Source organism: Ischnura elegans, chromosome 6 (assembly GCF_921293095.1).
Source record: "Ischnura elegans chromosome 6, ioIscEleg1.1, whole genome shotgun sequence".
Lineage (NCBI taxonomy): Eukaryota > Metazoa > Arthropoda > Insecta > Odonata > Coenagrionidae > Ischnura > Ischnura elegans.
The window spans coordinates 122,081,476-122,099,058 of record NC_060251.1 but is presented as its reverse complement, the minus strand read 5'-3'; the positions used below and the strand labels follow the sequence as shown (position 1 = coordinate 122,099,058).

General features: G+C 41.4%; 1 protein-coding gene across 3 annotated transcripts in view; it reads right to left on the bottom strand.

Moving 5' to 3' along the window:
- Positions 1-14,840, bottom strand: part of LOC124160085 (heparan-alpha-glucosaminide N-acetyltransferase) — a 76,917-nt gene extending 62,077 nt beyond the window's left edge. The window contains exons 1-4 of one of the 3 annotated variants that reach the window (XM_046535805.1): positions 14,753-14,840; positions 14,062-14,232; positions 8,298-8,428; positions 4,760-4,905 (exon numbers count right to left, since the gene is read on the bottom strand). In XM_046535805.1, the coding sequence (XP_046391761.1) occupies positions 4,760-4,905; positions 8,298-8,428; positions 14,062-14,205 (421 nt within the window). In that variant the 5' untranslated portion in view covers positions 14,206-14,232; positions 14,753-14,840. Of the gene's footprint in view, positions 1-4,759; positions 4,906-8,297; positions 8,429-14,061; positions 14,233-14,376; positions 14,692-14,752 lie in introns of those variants that run through there. The other 2 variants (XM_046535804.1, XM_046535803.1) reach the window with 2 other exon arrangements.
- Between the last annotated feature and the right edge of the window lie 2,743 nt (positions 14,841-17,583).

Here is a 17,583-nt window from a genome sequence, read left to right as displayed (position 1 = left end):
TGCACATAAGTCAAACTACTCTTTCCTGTATCTTAAATATGACACTGGCCTTTGGAGAGGAACCTCAAAAAAGAACACTGTAAATTACATGGGAGTAAAATTCACCATAATAGACAGCCAACAACACATCTACAGTAACTGAATGCCGAATAGATCTGATTAGATAACACACAGAAATTAATTTATTCTGTAGATGGTGAATATGACTCTCCCAAGATAGCCTACTGTCAATGTCTATTCCTAGGAATCGAGAAACGGTGTTCTGCAGTATTGTTTTACCGTCAATATTAATGGTGATTTTTGCTTGAGGCTTATTTTTATTGGTAAAATAAACTAAATTGGATTTATCCACATTTGAACTAAGGGAAGTGCTGTTGCACCAATCATGCAGAAGAGTAGCAACATTAGTCCATTTAGAAATTAAGTAAGTTGTCAATGGAATCAGCAGACACCAAAACATTAGTATCATCAGCACTGGAAGAGTGTTAGATACAGAGTTGAAAACATGCAGGAGATCGTTAATGCACCAAAGGAATAGAACTGGAGCCAAGACTGAGCCCTGTGGGATACCAGCCTTAGCATATTTTGCGGGTGAGACAAATCTAATCCCATCACAATAAAGGGAGACACATTCTTTCCTACCAATTAAGTATGACTTAATCCAGTCAAAAGGCATTCCTCTTGTACCAAAGCGTGCGAGTTTTGACAGGAGGATTTAATGGTTTACTAAGTCAAAAGCTGTGGCATTTTTTTAGTGTTGCCCCCCTCCAAAAATTTCTGGTACCCCCCCCCCCCCAGAAATTCCTCGAACTTCCTCCGAACTTATCCGCAGAACTTAGCGCGAATGCAAAATCATGTCTCTGGAAAATCCTGTCTCTGAAAACCCTGCCTCTGGAAACTCAGCCTCTGGAATCAGCCTCTGAAACAGCCCCAAAACAACCCCGAACCAACCCCGAACCAACCTACCTGCAATGCAAGACTTATATAGGACTACTGCGGAGAAATACTTACTCCTTGGCAAGCAAGGGGAAATCGGTGCTAAGGCCTTGGTATTGCACTTGGAGTGAGAAGTGTTACCATTGCCCTATCACAACTCTCTCTCCCTCCAACACCTCACCCCAGTATCTCCTTCCCCTCCATGTGTTCCAATGAATATCCCTCTGATTCAACTGATGTCTCCAACCCAGAAGTTGAGGGGAAAATTCTGGCTGGTATGCTGTTGTCTCAAAACCAGGGAATGGTGTTTTGCGGAGCGGCCGTTTCTGCAGGGGCAGTGACGCATCAGTGGGGCACTAGTTGAATTCGCCTGGCTACCCCTCCACTCCCTGGAAGAATCCCTCCCCTCAAATCCTGTCTTGTCCTGAACAGGCAATCTCTCTTCTGCTCGTGGGCCGGTCGGGGACACATGTCTAGTGAGACATGGCAAATTTTGAGCAATTATTCTGCTGGTATTTAGCTGGTAATGTTTTCTTTGGGATCATGAATTACTATCATTGTTTTCTGTAATACTTCTGATTTTTGAATACTCTATTTTGAATAGATATCGAACGGTAATAACTCGTAAATTATTTTTGGCTACCTTTTTCTTGTGAGCTGTTTTTCTTGTTTGTGGAGTTTTTCCCTGATCCAGCATGTGACCGACGGTTGGAGTATTTCCCTTGTCTGGGCCTACGTGAAAAATCAACTAGATTTACGACGTAACGTCACAAAGCTTTGGAAAAGTCAAAGAATAAAGCCAGGTATTCTAATCTGCTGTCTAGATCAAACAATATTTTGTTTATTACATGGTAATTGGCAGTGTAGGTAGAACTGGACTTCCTAAAGCCATGCAGTGAATTTGATAGCAGATTATATTTTTCCAAGTATGATATAAGGCGATTATAGAAAACAATTTAAAAAATCTCACTAAATTGATTTAGAGGAGAGATGAGGCGGTAAAAACTAGAGATGTGCAAATAGTATCCGCGAATACTCGAATACCTCGAATACTAGAAAGTATTCGATGTTCGAGATCTCGAATAGTTATGCCAAAGATACCGTCTCGAATACCTCGAATACTTTGAATTTCGTGTCATACACTGTCGCTCTCACCTCGTTGGTAGTTGAGTCGGAAAAATTAAGAGAACTCTAGTCGTTTAGTGCATGCAGCACCATTTCAGGCAAGCTGACGAACTACATCAAATTCGAGGGTTAGAGCGGTTAGAGCAGCAAAAAGAGTTCGACGTGGGGAATTGAAATTGATCGGGTGAAAAAAATCCGAAAATCCCAGGTGTCCCCCATCAGGAGAACCTCAGTGCCGTGGGATAGTAACATTGGCGCATTCCCCACGATCCGCTATCCCCCTCCATTCAGCATTCACCCCACCCAATCTGACGATTTCCTCTTCTCCGAAATCAAACAAAAGGTCCCAGCTCGTGCAGGGATCGTATTACGAAGACCTTAGCTTCCAAAAAATATCAAGTTACCGGAAAATAATAGAATCGCGTTTCACCCTTCACTCTTTCTCCCCCACTGACCATTTTCCAGCATCCATCTTTTGATAAAAATGAGACGAGGTGTTTACTATGTGCACTTTGTGGCTAATAACGACAGGCACTTTTGAATCTTCCCCAGGAGATGAAACTACCATAGGGAGAAACTCAGGGCCGTGGGATAGTGACATTGGCGCATTTCCCACGATCTGCAATCCCCCTCCATTCAGCCTTCGCCCCACCCCCTCCGACGATTTTCTCTTCTCCGAAATCAAACAAAAGGTCCCAGCTCACGCAGAGATCGTATTACGAAGACCTTAGCTTCGAAAAAAATATCAAATTACACGAGAACAATAAAAACGTGTCTCACGCCCTCCCCCCTCTACTCACCGCACTGGCCTTTTTTTGCTCACCTGCTTCAAAGTTCCCCATTTCAGGAGGTCAACTGCTGCATGAGTCATCTACTAGCCCAAAAGTTGTCTAACAATGACTTTCGGCAATTGATATTACACTTTTATTGGATTGAAATATTAGTAATGTGCGCTTAATTTAAAAAAGAATAAGACCAAACACGACGTATTTCTGACTTTATTTAAGCATTTTACGCAGGAATATAAATACCAAGAAGACGAAGAAATACGACGGAGGCTTAGCATTTTGGCGTAATGCTCAATGCTCAAATGAAAAGTGAAAAATTTCAAGCGCGCGAAAATGCGACGGGTAAGTATGAATGCCGGGAAAAACTCCGTGTGACGTTGTTCTGCTTGCCGTTGCCGCGAGTGAGGTGACCTTGGGGCGAGATTCAGAGCGCTGATACGACACAGGATGCTAGCAGGTAGCTGAGTACCATGCTAGCTGGGAGCGGTTGGCTTAAATAAGGATTATTAATACCTCATCAAACGAAGGAAACTTCGACCTTAGGCAGTGTTAATAGGGGATTATTAAGACCATGTTTCCCTGAGCTCTGTGCCTCATGCATACATTGCTAATCTCAGACGGTGTAAAACTCCTATCTACTCATATAGGAACTAGGTCCCTGTGATGTCTCGTGGAGTGGCATCGCATGGGCGCCAATCTAGCCTTTTTCAAATGAGGATAAAATTGACCATTGCCATTCGTATAAACCGGTATTTCTAAAACAAAATAATTTGTATATTATTAATGCACTAATGGTGGGTACCGAATCACAATCAATGCCTTTCGTTTTCTTTAATGAAGGAAACTACCCTATTGTTTACATAAAATTAAAATATTCCATCAATCAGCTAAATTCCTGTTTGAATCCTTTAAAGGAAATCACAATTACTCGCCAAAATCTTGGGTTTCCTGCTGCATAGGCAACCTAGTCAAACATTTCCGCATTCATCGTTTAGTATTCGAGGTATTTGAAATTCGAGGTATTCGAAATTCGAGGTATTCGAGCAATGATTTGATATTCAAATTCGATATTCAAATTCGAGAAATCTGCTATTCGACCCATCCCTAGTAAAAACTCATTAGATGATTGTCGCCTTTGCTCTTATATGGAGGTAAGACTTTAGCTATTTTGAGTGGAGAAGGGTAGGTAGTTCAGTTGATATCGAAGAATTTGTTCTTCACAATGATTTCAGAGAGAATAGGCTGACTAAAAGAACTATTTTTACTCCAATCTGACACTAAAATGCAAACTATTGAGCATCACCATGTTTTCATAAAATGCCAACCTCTGTCTACACAACGCAATGCAATACTACCTTCTGAGGTGTATCTAATGAATGCCTAACTAAGTCTTTTGTTGCGTAATTTAAAACATGGGAAAATTAAAATGCTTTCCTCTAAAAGGCAGCTTGAAACCAAATTACAACTCAAAACCCACTTAACAAAAGACACAAAAACAGTATTTTTGAGTTATAGGCTGTAGGTTGTCACCATCATGGCTGTTGTGCACATAAATGGAGTATTTTTTTTTTCCTTTTCTGCTTGTGTGTGCCATGGAAAGAAAATAAGATGGCTTTCAAGTTGAAATGTATGTTCAATTGTAACCAGTCTTGAAAGGTTAATTGTTAGTCAGCAAGTATTCATGATAATCAAAATTTTTACCTTCATCTCATCTTCCTAAGTGCAGGCAGACTTGGAAGGATGACATTACTTGAGCAAAGCACACCTCTCAATGCCGAGAAAACAATGAAATGGCATAAAATGTGAAAAGCGCTACGGCAAAAGCGGAGCAAGTTCTTGGGAAGCAACAAGCACCCGTGCATTCAAGTGCATCCAGAGAGAAGGACAAGCGCAACAACAGCACAAATTACAGAGGTAAGTGTTGACTGGCTCCACCAGAGTCCTGAGTTGACACGAGACGGTGCCATTGACGGTGTCGTTGACAGTCAGCTCATAGAAGCCAAATTCGCCCATTCTTGTGGCGCTGCCCAAGGGGTCCACATCGCACACGACTGAACTGCACCATGGGAAGAATGGACATAGTGTGAGGCAATAATGAGATCTAGTCATTGCACTCAAATGACTGAACGAGAAAGAAATTGGCCTTTCTCAAAATTGCATTCGTAGAACAGAATTTTAAACTTAGCTAAACGTTAGCAACACTGGCCTAAGTGCAGAAAATATGTTTGTGTTTTTCACATGATTCTATTTCTTCTGGGAGTCATCATCCCTTTATTTATTCCATGACAATAGTTTCACTGGCATTCCCACCAGTGGCTTCAGGTCAGGGTGCTGGTTGGGAATTTTCAGTTTCTGAATGCAGAACATATTGTTTCTGAGCATGGAAGGGGATTCTACTGGAAAGAAGAAAACCAACCAATCAGCTCCCAGTTTGAAAAAGTGGCTCCAATGTATCCTATATTGATCGTCAAAAAATTACCAACCAGAACTTGACCTAGAGACGCTGGTTGAAATACCAGTGAAACAGTCGTCACCAAATAAATGTGGATGTACAGTGGCAGAAAAAATTAATGCAAAGCTCATTGGCATCTGTGAGTGGTCAGTTCAAGAACTACTTGTCTTCAAAAATTTTGCCCTCGTAATGCTCTCATACAACCGGGAGTTTTAAAAGCAATATATCCCTTATACCAGGAAAATAATCATACCCGTCGCATTATGACAAGGCGCAAAAGATCCATCTACGAATTCTTCGCCATATTCTACGAAGTATGCTTCGCCCTCGATTCACCTAGAATGGAATCTACTCTCGTCGGGACATCAGTGGACACAGCCAACATATTGGGCATTGAGACTGACTTAGAACCCAATTGTTCAGGTGGTGTAGTGGGTAAAGTATCATGCTACGAATCAGAGGTTCCACGGATCAAGTCCCAGTGACGGATGACTTGATGCTGCACACACACTTTAAATATTTTTCTGATCTTAAAACTTCGCAATGCCTATCACAAGGTCCATAGGATGTTGCATGGCTATTGAATTCTTACGCACTCATTTATTTGTTGAAATTCAACTACTATATTGCATAACCATTTGGGCAATTGACTGTGGAGTGAATTTTGACTACCATTTCCGTGTCGTCCAGCCCCACTTCAAGGCTCCTAACCAGTAGCTCTACGTGTGATGTGTCACGGCCTACGCTTCTTCTCCCCTTACAAGGAAAACTCCTATAGAGTTCCTCACAGCAGAATGAAAGCACTTTTTTGAGCCACCTCCAAGAAATCAGTTGTCTGCTTTCAGTTCAGTAATGCAATGCTTTGCTCAATATTCTACACTTAAAAATAGTTTCCCGAGGATTATAGTGGAACAACTTAGGTAACATACTACAATTGAAAAGAAAAGTGAAGCCAAATTGATTTAGGTAACGGAATATGTGATGGCCATTTTAAGGTTCAATGATTTCTTTCATGTAGTTATCCGAAGAAATTGATTAATTTGGTCAGTAAATGATTTCTTTCATAGTGAAATGAGAGGTGTAAATAGAGTTTTTTGAACTTAATAATGTCTTTAAAACTTGATTAAAGCACTAATGGTAATATCCACACTATTTTATTTATCACTTAACCAACCATGGTTTCGACACTTGGTATCATTTTTAAGGAAAAATTGAGCCACCCTGGTATAAGGGATATTGTTGTGTCCTCTCGTGGACAGCTCGACCAGGGGCGACTCAGGCTAGGGACCTTGACTAACGCTGAGGGATTCCAGACAACGAAGGTGGTCCTCTTGGAGGGACAGTATCGGGTAGAAATGAAAGGTATGGAGTTTGCCACAAGAAGTGTATTTGATTCTGTGGATTCCTGCGCGAGAGTGATCTCCTCCCTCGGCTTCTCCGGGTCAATCGTTGAGCTTCCCTTCCACAGCCCTGTGGGCCCCCGCTACGCCAGTCCCGACTCTTGACGTAATTACGAATGACCTCGAGTCAATGATGCGTGCAGTTTGTAAGGCATCCCGACATCCGACTACCCCTCCCCCTCCGTGAGTTCTAGAACCTTCCAACGGTACGCCATTCTTTGCTGAAAAGTGCAAACGCATCGGAAATCAAAAATGCGATTCCCACTCTCAGCAAAATCAGCACAGTGCGGACATCGAGGCTTTCCTTCTATGAGAGTGCACACGCACCGTCTATCCGAAAATGCATTCCTTGCCATCAGCACAATCCGCACCACGCAGGCATAAAGGAAAGTTCAAGAGACTCACGCAAGAAAGGTGAATAGACGGATGAAGAGGACGCATAGACCGACCAAAAGAATAGGCACACATCGACAAAAACAGTGTGAGGACTTAGTCGAACGCAAAATGAAGTCGGGATTTAACAATATATTGCTTTTAAAACTCCCGGTTGTACGAGAGCATTACGAGGGCAAAATTTTTGAAGACAAGTATTTCCTGACTGGCCACTCTCCGACACCAACGAGCTTTGCGTTAATTTTTTCCGCCACTGTACCAAAAGGAATACGTATAGTAAAACTAATATACTGTTAAGTAACTTAAGGATCACATTAAAAATTGATTGTAGGCACATCAAAACACTACTTTTTGAGCTTTTGGAAAATGAATGTGGTACATGAAGTCAAATCAAACAGGTCATACAAATTGCTCAACGGTCAATGTAAAAATCTTGAAAAAACATTCTCTAAAAAAAACAAGCAGTTACTGGCTCACATTCTATATATCATACTTTTGCATTTTAACATAAAAGGATGCCTTAAAAATACTTTCATGAAAATATCAAAAAAGCATTTTTTTGAGTCATTTAATCATGCCACAAGCTCATTAAAGAAGTGCCATGAAGATTTTGCAATGCAAGACTCGATCGCGCTCATACCAAATATTTTGCATTGAATGCTGCTTTCATAAGCAACATTGTTCAATGCCAAAAAAATGACCTTCATCTAAAATGAACAAATATTACACAAACAGAGCTGTAGTCAGCTCTGTAGTAATTTTTAAACTATTTTATTCGCTCAACCAATTTCAGCATTTACACGTCATCATCAAGAGATGTCTCAAGAGCTGCGTGTGGCCTTGTGGTACACACTGATACAGCTTGAGCGAAATAGGTAATAGTGTGGAAGGTAGCTACAACTGTTTGTATCTTATTCCAATGAATTTCCTCTCAGCGAACTAAATATTAAAAAAATCATGGCACTAAAAACAGGAACTGGCCACCTTGCTTCGCCTGGACTTTTAAATGGCCTTAGCCAATGAAAAATATTGGCCATCAGAAGAGTCGGGGCATATCAAAAGCATGACGTAGACGTACGTACTTCAACGGGGGAAATGGAAAGAATTGCAATGATGTCGAAAGAGGAGAGGCATCAGCACCAATCTCCCCACAATTAGCCATCTCTCTTTCCCCAGAATGATGATAAAAAGTAAAACACTTACCCATCACCTTTGAAAGGGTCCCTCTCCTGGAAAGGAATGGACGCAAGCTTGAAGGTGGTAGCAAACTTTGTGTCCACTTTAAGCACCTGCTCCGTGTGATTAGGAACCGCAGCAAATGATGTGTACTGGCACTGGAAGACCACGTGAATGGCAGAGAGTTTCACTTTATGTTCCGGAGTTATTACTTAATTTACAAAGCAATACAATTGGGGCTGAAAATTTAACTCTGTCCAGCAGATGGTGAATTATAAAAGATTACCTGGCCAGCAAGCTGGGACCTCTGATTATGAAACAACAATTGAAAAGAAAATAAATCCTATATATTTTCATGTGCCTCATTCCCAGCAATTCATCAAGGAAAATAATAATTTAGAAAAAATAGCACAACATAACATGTAATATTAACAAGGCAGCTGTACCCACCTCAGAGTGCCATGACCATAAGGCAAAGATTTAAGCAACAAAGGAATTGTTCAACCAGAACTTGTTGATTGCATCATCATCATGCCTCCATCCTATCATTACCACGTGGAAATGCTAAGGGGACCTGCTCATCATTTTGCGTTCCTACCAAATTCCCTACCAAAGAAATCATTCGAGAAATTGTGAAGAAAGCCACAGAAATAACTGGGGTACCATTTACAGTGAGGTTGTTGGCGTAGCATTACCAATTTTCACTGTTCCAAAATGAAGTTGTATTCACACAGACTTCAAATAGCATTTTGTAGGAAGAATACAGTTAATGTAAGGGAAAGATAAATTGCGATTTCATAAAAGTCAACCCCTCTCATTCAGCCACTTTCACGTAAATTTATAAATAGAGTAAAACCCAAAATTTCTATTGAATTCCCAATATTTTTGACAAAGTTTGTTAAATACTAAATATTTGGTCAGTAATGGACCTTTTCTGAAGGGTGCCTGGTGCTCACCTATGATCTCATCTGAGAATTCTTGCAGTCTGTTATGAATTATTTTGGACAATACTTTTTCAGCATCATTCACTAACAATATTCCTCAGTATTTGCCAAATTTAAGTTTAATTTGTTCCCTTACTTACGAATCAGAACCCTCACTGCAACATTCCATTCTTTTGATATTTTTTCTTCATTCCAAATTTGTACAACAAGTGCATATAGCTTTGCCAATAAAGCTTTTCCTCCTGCTTCTAGAAATTCTGGTGGCATGCCATCTCCTCCTGGGGCTTTATTATTCATTGGAGCCTTTGTTGCACTCACTTGGATCTTGGAGCTGTGCTTGAGGATGCATACACGTACACTTCTTCTTCCTCTGATGTGACCCCCCCCCCCCCCTGCATGTAGGAGGTCGTTGAAATATTCCTTCATTCCATTTACATATTCAGTAGCAGGTAATTCTACCACCTTTATCCTTAACGCCAAAGGTTCTAGCTTTAAAGCCCTGTTTGAAATACCTTAGGTGGAAGAATTCCCTAGAATTGTTTTTCGTACAGTCTTTCTTAACTGATCTTTTACGTATGTAGTTTCTTTTAGCGGTCATCAATGTCTTGTTGTGCTCTTATTTATTTTGAAGCATTTCTCCCTATTTTCTTCGGTACCCTCTGAAAGTAATTATTTCTTAGCTTTCTTTCTCTTCTTGATTAGGTATTTGTCCACAGTTTTCAGTGAACCAAGATTTTTTGGCTCTTTCTATTCTTTTGGAAAGCAACTTCTTCCTCTGCTGCTTCTTGAATCCATTCTCAAATTATTTTCCATTCGTCCTCCATAGAATAATCCCTCTCCTCCTCTTCTTTTTCTTAAGCTTGAAACCAGTTAGTGAGTTTAAGTTTTAACTCCTTCTCCTGCACCAATGGCTTTCACTTCAGCTTCAAGACCTTGGTCCAGCCTCGGTGTTATATCGAAGTGCTCTTCTCTTAGCCTTTGAGCACCCAAACCCTATCGTACAATGCCGTATGAGCAGTGCTTATTCAATGGCGGCACTTTCCCGCCATGACGCAGCACTATCATTGGGCTCATGTGGTCTTGCTGGGAGTGACGCCACCACAGATCACCCTCCCATGCCCTGCTGATCACCCTCCCACTTCCGTCCGGGACTGCTTATTCAGGTTACCCCTTATTCGCAGCTGTTCACTATATCTGTTTGCTATCCATCACCTGCGATCTGCCCTGTACCTGAGGCTCAGATAGGCCCACCTACTCTTTATTAATTTTAAGAAGGCATACGCTAGTATCAACAGAAATCAAATGTGGAATTACAAATGAGAAAATGGGAATCCTAAACAAACTAGTCAAGCTATCACAAAAATGTACAGAAGCATCACAATGCAAAGTACAAACAAACAATGAATATTCAATTGAATTGGATGAAGTTACTGGAGTACGACAAGGAGAAGGACTCTTCCTGTTGTTATCCAATATATCATTAGAAAATACTCTTAATAGGGTAAAACAACAACAATCTGGTATAGAAGTTGGGAAATATAAACATACAAGCTTTTGCCGATGATGCTACATTATTAGCAGAGGATGAAAATGGGTTGAAAATTCTTTCAGAAACTCTTGTAAAAGAAGCAAGAGAAGTGGGTTTAGAAACTAGTAAAGAAAAGACAAAATATGTACTAAAAAGCAGGATGACACTTAGAAGATTTCGATAACTTTAAAAATAGAGATTACACATTTAAAAGGGCTACAGAATTTAAATACTTAGGAGTGACTATAGAACAGGACAATAGAGGTGAAGTATAGATAAATGCTAGATTAATTATTTGTTGGAAAAAATAGTCATTGGGCCGTTAAATCTTAAATGCTGAAAAGTAGGATGCTGCCAACGAAAACCACTATGCAAGACTAAAATGCAACCAGCAGCACTCTACGGATCTCTGAAACTTGGGCAATAGCAAAGAATCAAGAGACGAAAATGATAGCCTTTGAAAACAAAAAAAATACATAATATAAAGAACCATGAGTGGCACATCTTACATCTTACGGTACATTAATGAAAATGGCGTGTGGAGAATCAAGACTAAGAGCTTAGGGAACTATACAAAGACCCAAATATAGTGGGCCGAATAAAAATTAGGAGGATGATATAGTCTGTGGATGTAAAGAGGGGAGACCCCTTCTCTCAATGCTAAGAATGGAGTCTACCTCGAGGAAAGCAACCGATGGGATGACCTCGGCCAACATCAGATGGCAGGACAGAGTGCACAGGGAAACAGACAAGTACACCCATGTCTCGTATAGCGCAGGGAATCTGCAAGTGTTGATCAACACTTGCAGATTCACCTGATATCGCCGCACTGAAAATACCTGCTTGCCGTTTAAATTCTGGAACCAACCGGAGCTTTCACTAAATGTCTCGGAGCGATTACCACTCTCGTCTTTTTGTACTGATTCACTATGAACTTTCCGTAGTGTAGACCGCTTGGTTGAAGTTGGTGCGGCTGAGGTCACTGATGTTTTAACTTCGTCTTTATTCAGAATAAGGCATCGTGCGTTTAAACTTCCGCGCAATATCGCTTTGACGTTCTCCATTTTCAAAGCAATTGACCTATATCAATTTCTCTTCTAGGTTTATGGTTTTTCTTAATAAATTCTTGATTTTTCTACCCGCATTCCTATTTTTTGCCTTTTTCTCCTGGTTTTTACTCTGCATGGCTCTATCGAAATCACCTTCTACTGCTGAACTGTATTCTTGAGACGCAGAGGGCCTACGACTGCGGGGAGGGAACGAAGCTATTGTGTTTGAGACTCAATAGCGGACCCTTTTATGTGTTGATGCTATTCATACGCAACTCGGCCACCGCTCCATTTCTCCCCCGTGAATACCGATGACCTTGAAGGCTGTAGTGTAGACCCTCTACGTGGAAGTCAATCGCCCCGATAACCTATGACGGCAAAAATTACGTCTCAACCAGTATTGCTTAAAAAACTCATTTCCACTAGCCCCACGCTTAATTTATGGTCTAAATTAACTCATTCTGTTAAGGAGACGAGATAAATTACTTCGGTAGGCCGACTATCTGGACCCAATGACGAGTAATGCTTTTGGCCATTGCACAGCAATAGATTTCGATTAATACATAAACAAATTAGAAGATTTGAAGCAAACAATACTATTAATATGCGTAAAATGATAGCAATTTCGTGTGTACTTAGCGCAAGTTCACGTTTTATCACGAAAGCATTTAAGATTTTTGATTAGGCTACACTGCGTTGCAATGTTTCCCCGAGGAACGAATTTGCGCTATATCGAAATTGCGCTAATCGAAATTGCGCTATACGAGACATGGGTGTATGTAACTATGTATAGAGCAGGGAGGGACCATGTGATGGAGGAAAGAGAAAGATAGAGAAATGTTGGTGGTAAGGCCAAAAAACCTGCCAAGGTTTCAGTCGCCACATAGGTAAGACCCCAACTTTGCCACACATTAATTAAGTTTGTTGGTATCATCATAACACACCCAGATAATTTAGAAAGTCAGGGAGAACTGCTCATTGGGAAAAGGGATTTCTTCAGAGAGTGTAACCAACTAAGAACCACTTGAGGCCAATGCACAAGGCCAAAGAGTAGCAAGGGTAGTTTCCTTCATCATTGATTGTGATTCGTTACCCAACATTAGTGTATTCATAATATACAAATTAGTTTTGCCTGCATTGCTATGATGGGTGTTGATCTCCTCTTATACCTCATCGTCCATTGTGAACTTCATCCCCCCTAAGTGTTTCTTAATGGGCAAGCAACATGTGGAAATCACTGGGTGATAGAGTCCAAAAAATCATCCCCTTCCTCTACAAAACGTCGCACAACGTCTTCCGCACATTCCACGCGCTGCCTCTGGTGGTCATCGGTGTGCTGTTTGGGCACCCACCTTGCAGTGGACGTTGGAGCGGCCGAAAAGGAACTTGTAGCACCACTTACGAGTGCTTTTTAACAATTATACATTTTTCACTGTAAACTTCAACCAATTGGCGATTAATGTCCATTGGTGCCACCTTTTTCCTGGTCAAAAATCCTATGACAGACCGGATTCCAAACCTGGACAGAGAAGTGAGTGGAAGCTCCATGGAGACGGCTGCTAGGCCAACAATGGGCAGTCAACAATGCTTTGCAGTGGTCGAGAGTGGTAGTGGAGGAACCAAGGAACACGGTGGTGTTGGTGGATTACGCCTAGCGCTTCATGCGGCGACACAACGACTTTGGAGACCTTACTTTTAAGTTGACCCTCATATTTATAAAATTCATAATCTGCTGTTTCAACAAATATAAACCATTAAAAGCTATAGCATAAATTTTTTAAAAAATATGCTTTAGGAGCAGAATGCTTTCCAAAACTATCTCTAGAATGTTCCCTAGTGCGTTCATAGATAGAGGGAAGAGTAGGCAGAAGAAAGACTGAGTGGAATAATAAGGATATCTATAAATAGGGATCTCTGGGAGAGAGAAAGAGAAAGAATTTATGTGGTTACAAGGGAAGGTGCAGGTGGGGATGTGAAGTGAAAAGCATGAGAGTACGCCAAAGGAACCATACTCACCATTTAAGAAAATGGAAATTAAAGAAAGATCGTAAACATTTTTACGTGTGAATAGTGGGGCCAAATAAAGGAGAGAGAGAGAGAGAGCAAGAAGAACTACAGAGGTGAGGAACTTTTTAATTTGTTTATTGAGAACACTCATCCTCGCTTTGGATGCAGGAAAATATTGTTCTGCACGTCAACACTGTGCAGCAAACACATCTATCATCTAAGCTCATTTACTGGTGATGGCGACTGCACGTGAATGCACTCACCTGGTGACAGTCTTGCGAGAGTGCCAAAAGGGTTAGGGGTCTGGGTGCAGAGGAGAGGACCCTTAAATATGCCTCGTCCATGCCCAGGTCACGCGAAGAGTGGCCATAAAGGCGGTCAAAGTTGGCCACCTCAACCCAAGACATCTTGGCTCACTCCGTTACTTCGGAACCCTGGAAACATAAATGAAACCCTCTTGATAAATTACTTTCATTACATTAGGTAAGTAAACAAAAAATCGTAGTGAACTCGGGCGGATTAAAATGCAGTTAAAATTAGATCATGCGCGATTAGATGTAGAACTGTAGAGTTTGTACATCAGAATATTATAATATTCAGAGGGAGACTATATCATCGATGCATGGAAAACAGACGTTCATCCGCCCACGACCATCGAGTTGAGCTTGAAGAAACGTGCGAGATGTATCAGCAGCAAAACGGGTCACCACTCAAAGATTTGTTTGTCGACGTAAATGGGGGCGAGGGAGAGCAAAGCATTCTTCCGACGGAGTGACTGGAGTCGCAGCAAAGATAACACGCCATTAATCTCTCTTAGGATCTAAAGGGCGGCCGATAAACTGACTGATATTCATCGCGGACGGGGGACACAAGCAAAACAATCGCGAAGCGGAAGAGACAAGACAGTGGCCAACGGAAGGCGGCAGCGCGGATGACATCTGCAGGCGCACTCACCACGCACAGCCGGAGCACGGAGCCGCTTAATGCGTCTGCCAGCCTTCATCCGCACTCGGACACAGAAGCAGAGAAAGTTGGGAGACGGCTGGACTTTCGCGAGTGGTGGAGGGGGAAGGGGTTGCGCCACCGTCTTTCTGTTTGTTGTGGCAACGTCCAGAAGCCGCCGTGTACGCAAGCCACGCACTCCGGGACGACCATCACACGCGACCCAAGGATTTGACATGCTTCGAGCCGCATTCATTGGCGTGCTTACACTGGAAGTCCATCCTCCCGCGGATTTTCAATAGACTTGACCTCTCGCAGCAGTTTAATTTAATGACAAAACGAAATTCGCATTTTATATCATAAGATCACACGTTCATTTGTTTCTCTCCAACATGCAGGGAAAGACAGATTTTCATGTATACCTAACTTAAAATCGAAAGAATAAAAAAAGGATTATCTTCAATAAAAATGTCCCATGTTAAACCGATGATGCGTCCTCCGGAGTGTAAACAACCGAGTACGTACGCATGCAATTAGTAAACAATCAAGAAACGAGAGCGCGACTCAAAAACTCATTCAACCCACTCGACTGCGAAGTAAGGACGTCGAATCCTGAAGGAATAAAATTTGGAAAATTTATTGCAATAAAAGCCTTAAAAAGTGCTTCTCGTCGCCTCGCCTTCAGAATTCTAGACTCTCTCGATTAAATTAAAAGACATATCCGCACCACATTTCAAAGTGCGCCATCTAGGGTTCATGACTTCATTACCTACGTCGTAAAGGCAGAAGCCAACGATTACTCACGCACACCCGAAAAGGCAATCCACTCAAAGTCGCTACAAGTGGAGGATGAGTTACGGCCGCTTTCCAGGAAAAAATAGCAATTAATTATGCGAAGGGAGCACTTGAGCAGATGAAATTCCAGAACCCACACGTCATTGGCAGCGATCATTGAGAAATTTAGCGCGGAACATCGTGAAATTATCGCTAAAATTAGCGTGACGGGGTTCGGTCAATTATGAATTAACAGAAATATTAGCGCAAAACTTGGGAACGCTGAATGTAGCATTAATTTTTTTTCATACGCTATCCAACCATGTTTTGTGAGATTTAACTGCGAATGGTGGTAGAAGACACGTCGGAATGAAAACTAACGTGCATATAATGTGTAAATGAAACTTGAACCAGTGGCGGATACAGAAAAAGCTCAAGGGGGGCGCAACATATCTTGAGTTGTCTTTACTTTTATCGTAATAAAAGATGATCAAGTCACAGGCGAAGTATATGAAAATTTTATTTAAAGTGATTATAAACATGTAAAAGACAATGCCATCTTATGATACAAAAAAGTTACAATTATGGTTTTGCAATGTTCGGCAATACAGGCGGACCCGTAAGGGGGGGGGCGCCCCCTGCGCCCCCCATCTGTATCCGCCTCTGACTCTGTAAAATAAATCGATGCGGCTAAGAAACTTCTCGATTCCAACATCCCAAATCAACTACAATTCCAAAATCCACTCTCTTCCAATCCCAAATCAACTACATGCGGCACTTTGCCACTGGAGTTCTGCACAGAATTAAAAGATGGCGTCCAGTCAACACCAATATTTTTTCCACGAATGCCCCGAAGCAGTGGTACTAATTTTCTCGTCAATCCTAATTGCCAATCCAGCTATTGCTCATATATAGGAAGCTTCTGAAGCCCAGAGAATGAAATGAAAGAATAATGGAAACTTTACTATTCACAGAAACTCTAATTTTCACCAACTTAACCACGAAAATCCCTGAAATGTGGTGAGACGTAACGTAGATGCACTCGTAAACCGGCACCAGCCGTCACGTGCGATCGGCGACATTCTTTCTGGGTGGCTATGGCACCACCCGAGAAAGGCAATTGTCCCGGTTCGGACAGGAATCATGTACGAAGGGTATATTAGTATCCAAATACGAACTGGATACCAGTGTGTCGTATGTTAATGCACGAGTTTTTAGGAAATTAGGGCGCATATCATATAATTTTATCGATGCATATGAATTTGCCAGTCCTTTAGTAACATTTTAAAATATTTATTTCGTCATTAAAGGAAGTAAAGAAACAAAACCTTTTCAGTCACTTCCCAAGCACGATTTCTTGTATCTTGATGGTCAAGCATAGTATCCTGGTAAGTAATATTCCTGTGCCCTTAGGGGAGAAACCCACGCGTGAGTTGGAGGAGTAGCTGAGAAGCGGTCACACGCTACGCATGATCTAATGACGTCATCCAGTTATCTACGAAAGGGTTGAAGCCGTCGATTGCTCGTCGCTAATAGCTCGAGAAGTCGACGACGAATCGAATACTGGCAAAATTTATTTATTCCTTATTTTTCAAACTCCATCAAAATCAACAATGGAATAAAAATGGCGAACTCTCTTATGCCATTCTTTCTTTCCATTAATTCATTTTTGTGGTTAAAGAATGGGAAACTAGATTCTAATGGGCCCTGATAGAGTCAAATTCAGGTAAAAACTCGATGTGTGAAGAAAAATATCGAAATTTGGTGTTCTCCCGGAAAGATCGTGTCGACGCGACACAAGCACTCCTCCGACAGCTAGTTCCCATGGCCGCCACATTCAAACACCAATCACAATCATATGCCAATTTGTCTCCGCCAATGTACTCAATGCCCGCCTTTGGCTGTCAAATCAAAATTGCCTGATATTTCGTGCTCGCAACAAACATAATGACGGCTATGCCTTCGGTGATTTTTTCCTTAATTTCATGCACTGAATCTTTCCGAGTGCTCATCACTAAAAAGTAAAAACTGTCGTTGCGAAAGAAATTTATTTACCGATATGTTTTTTA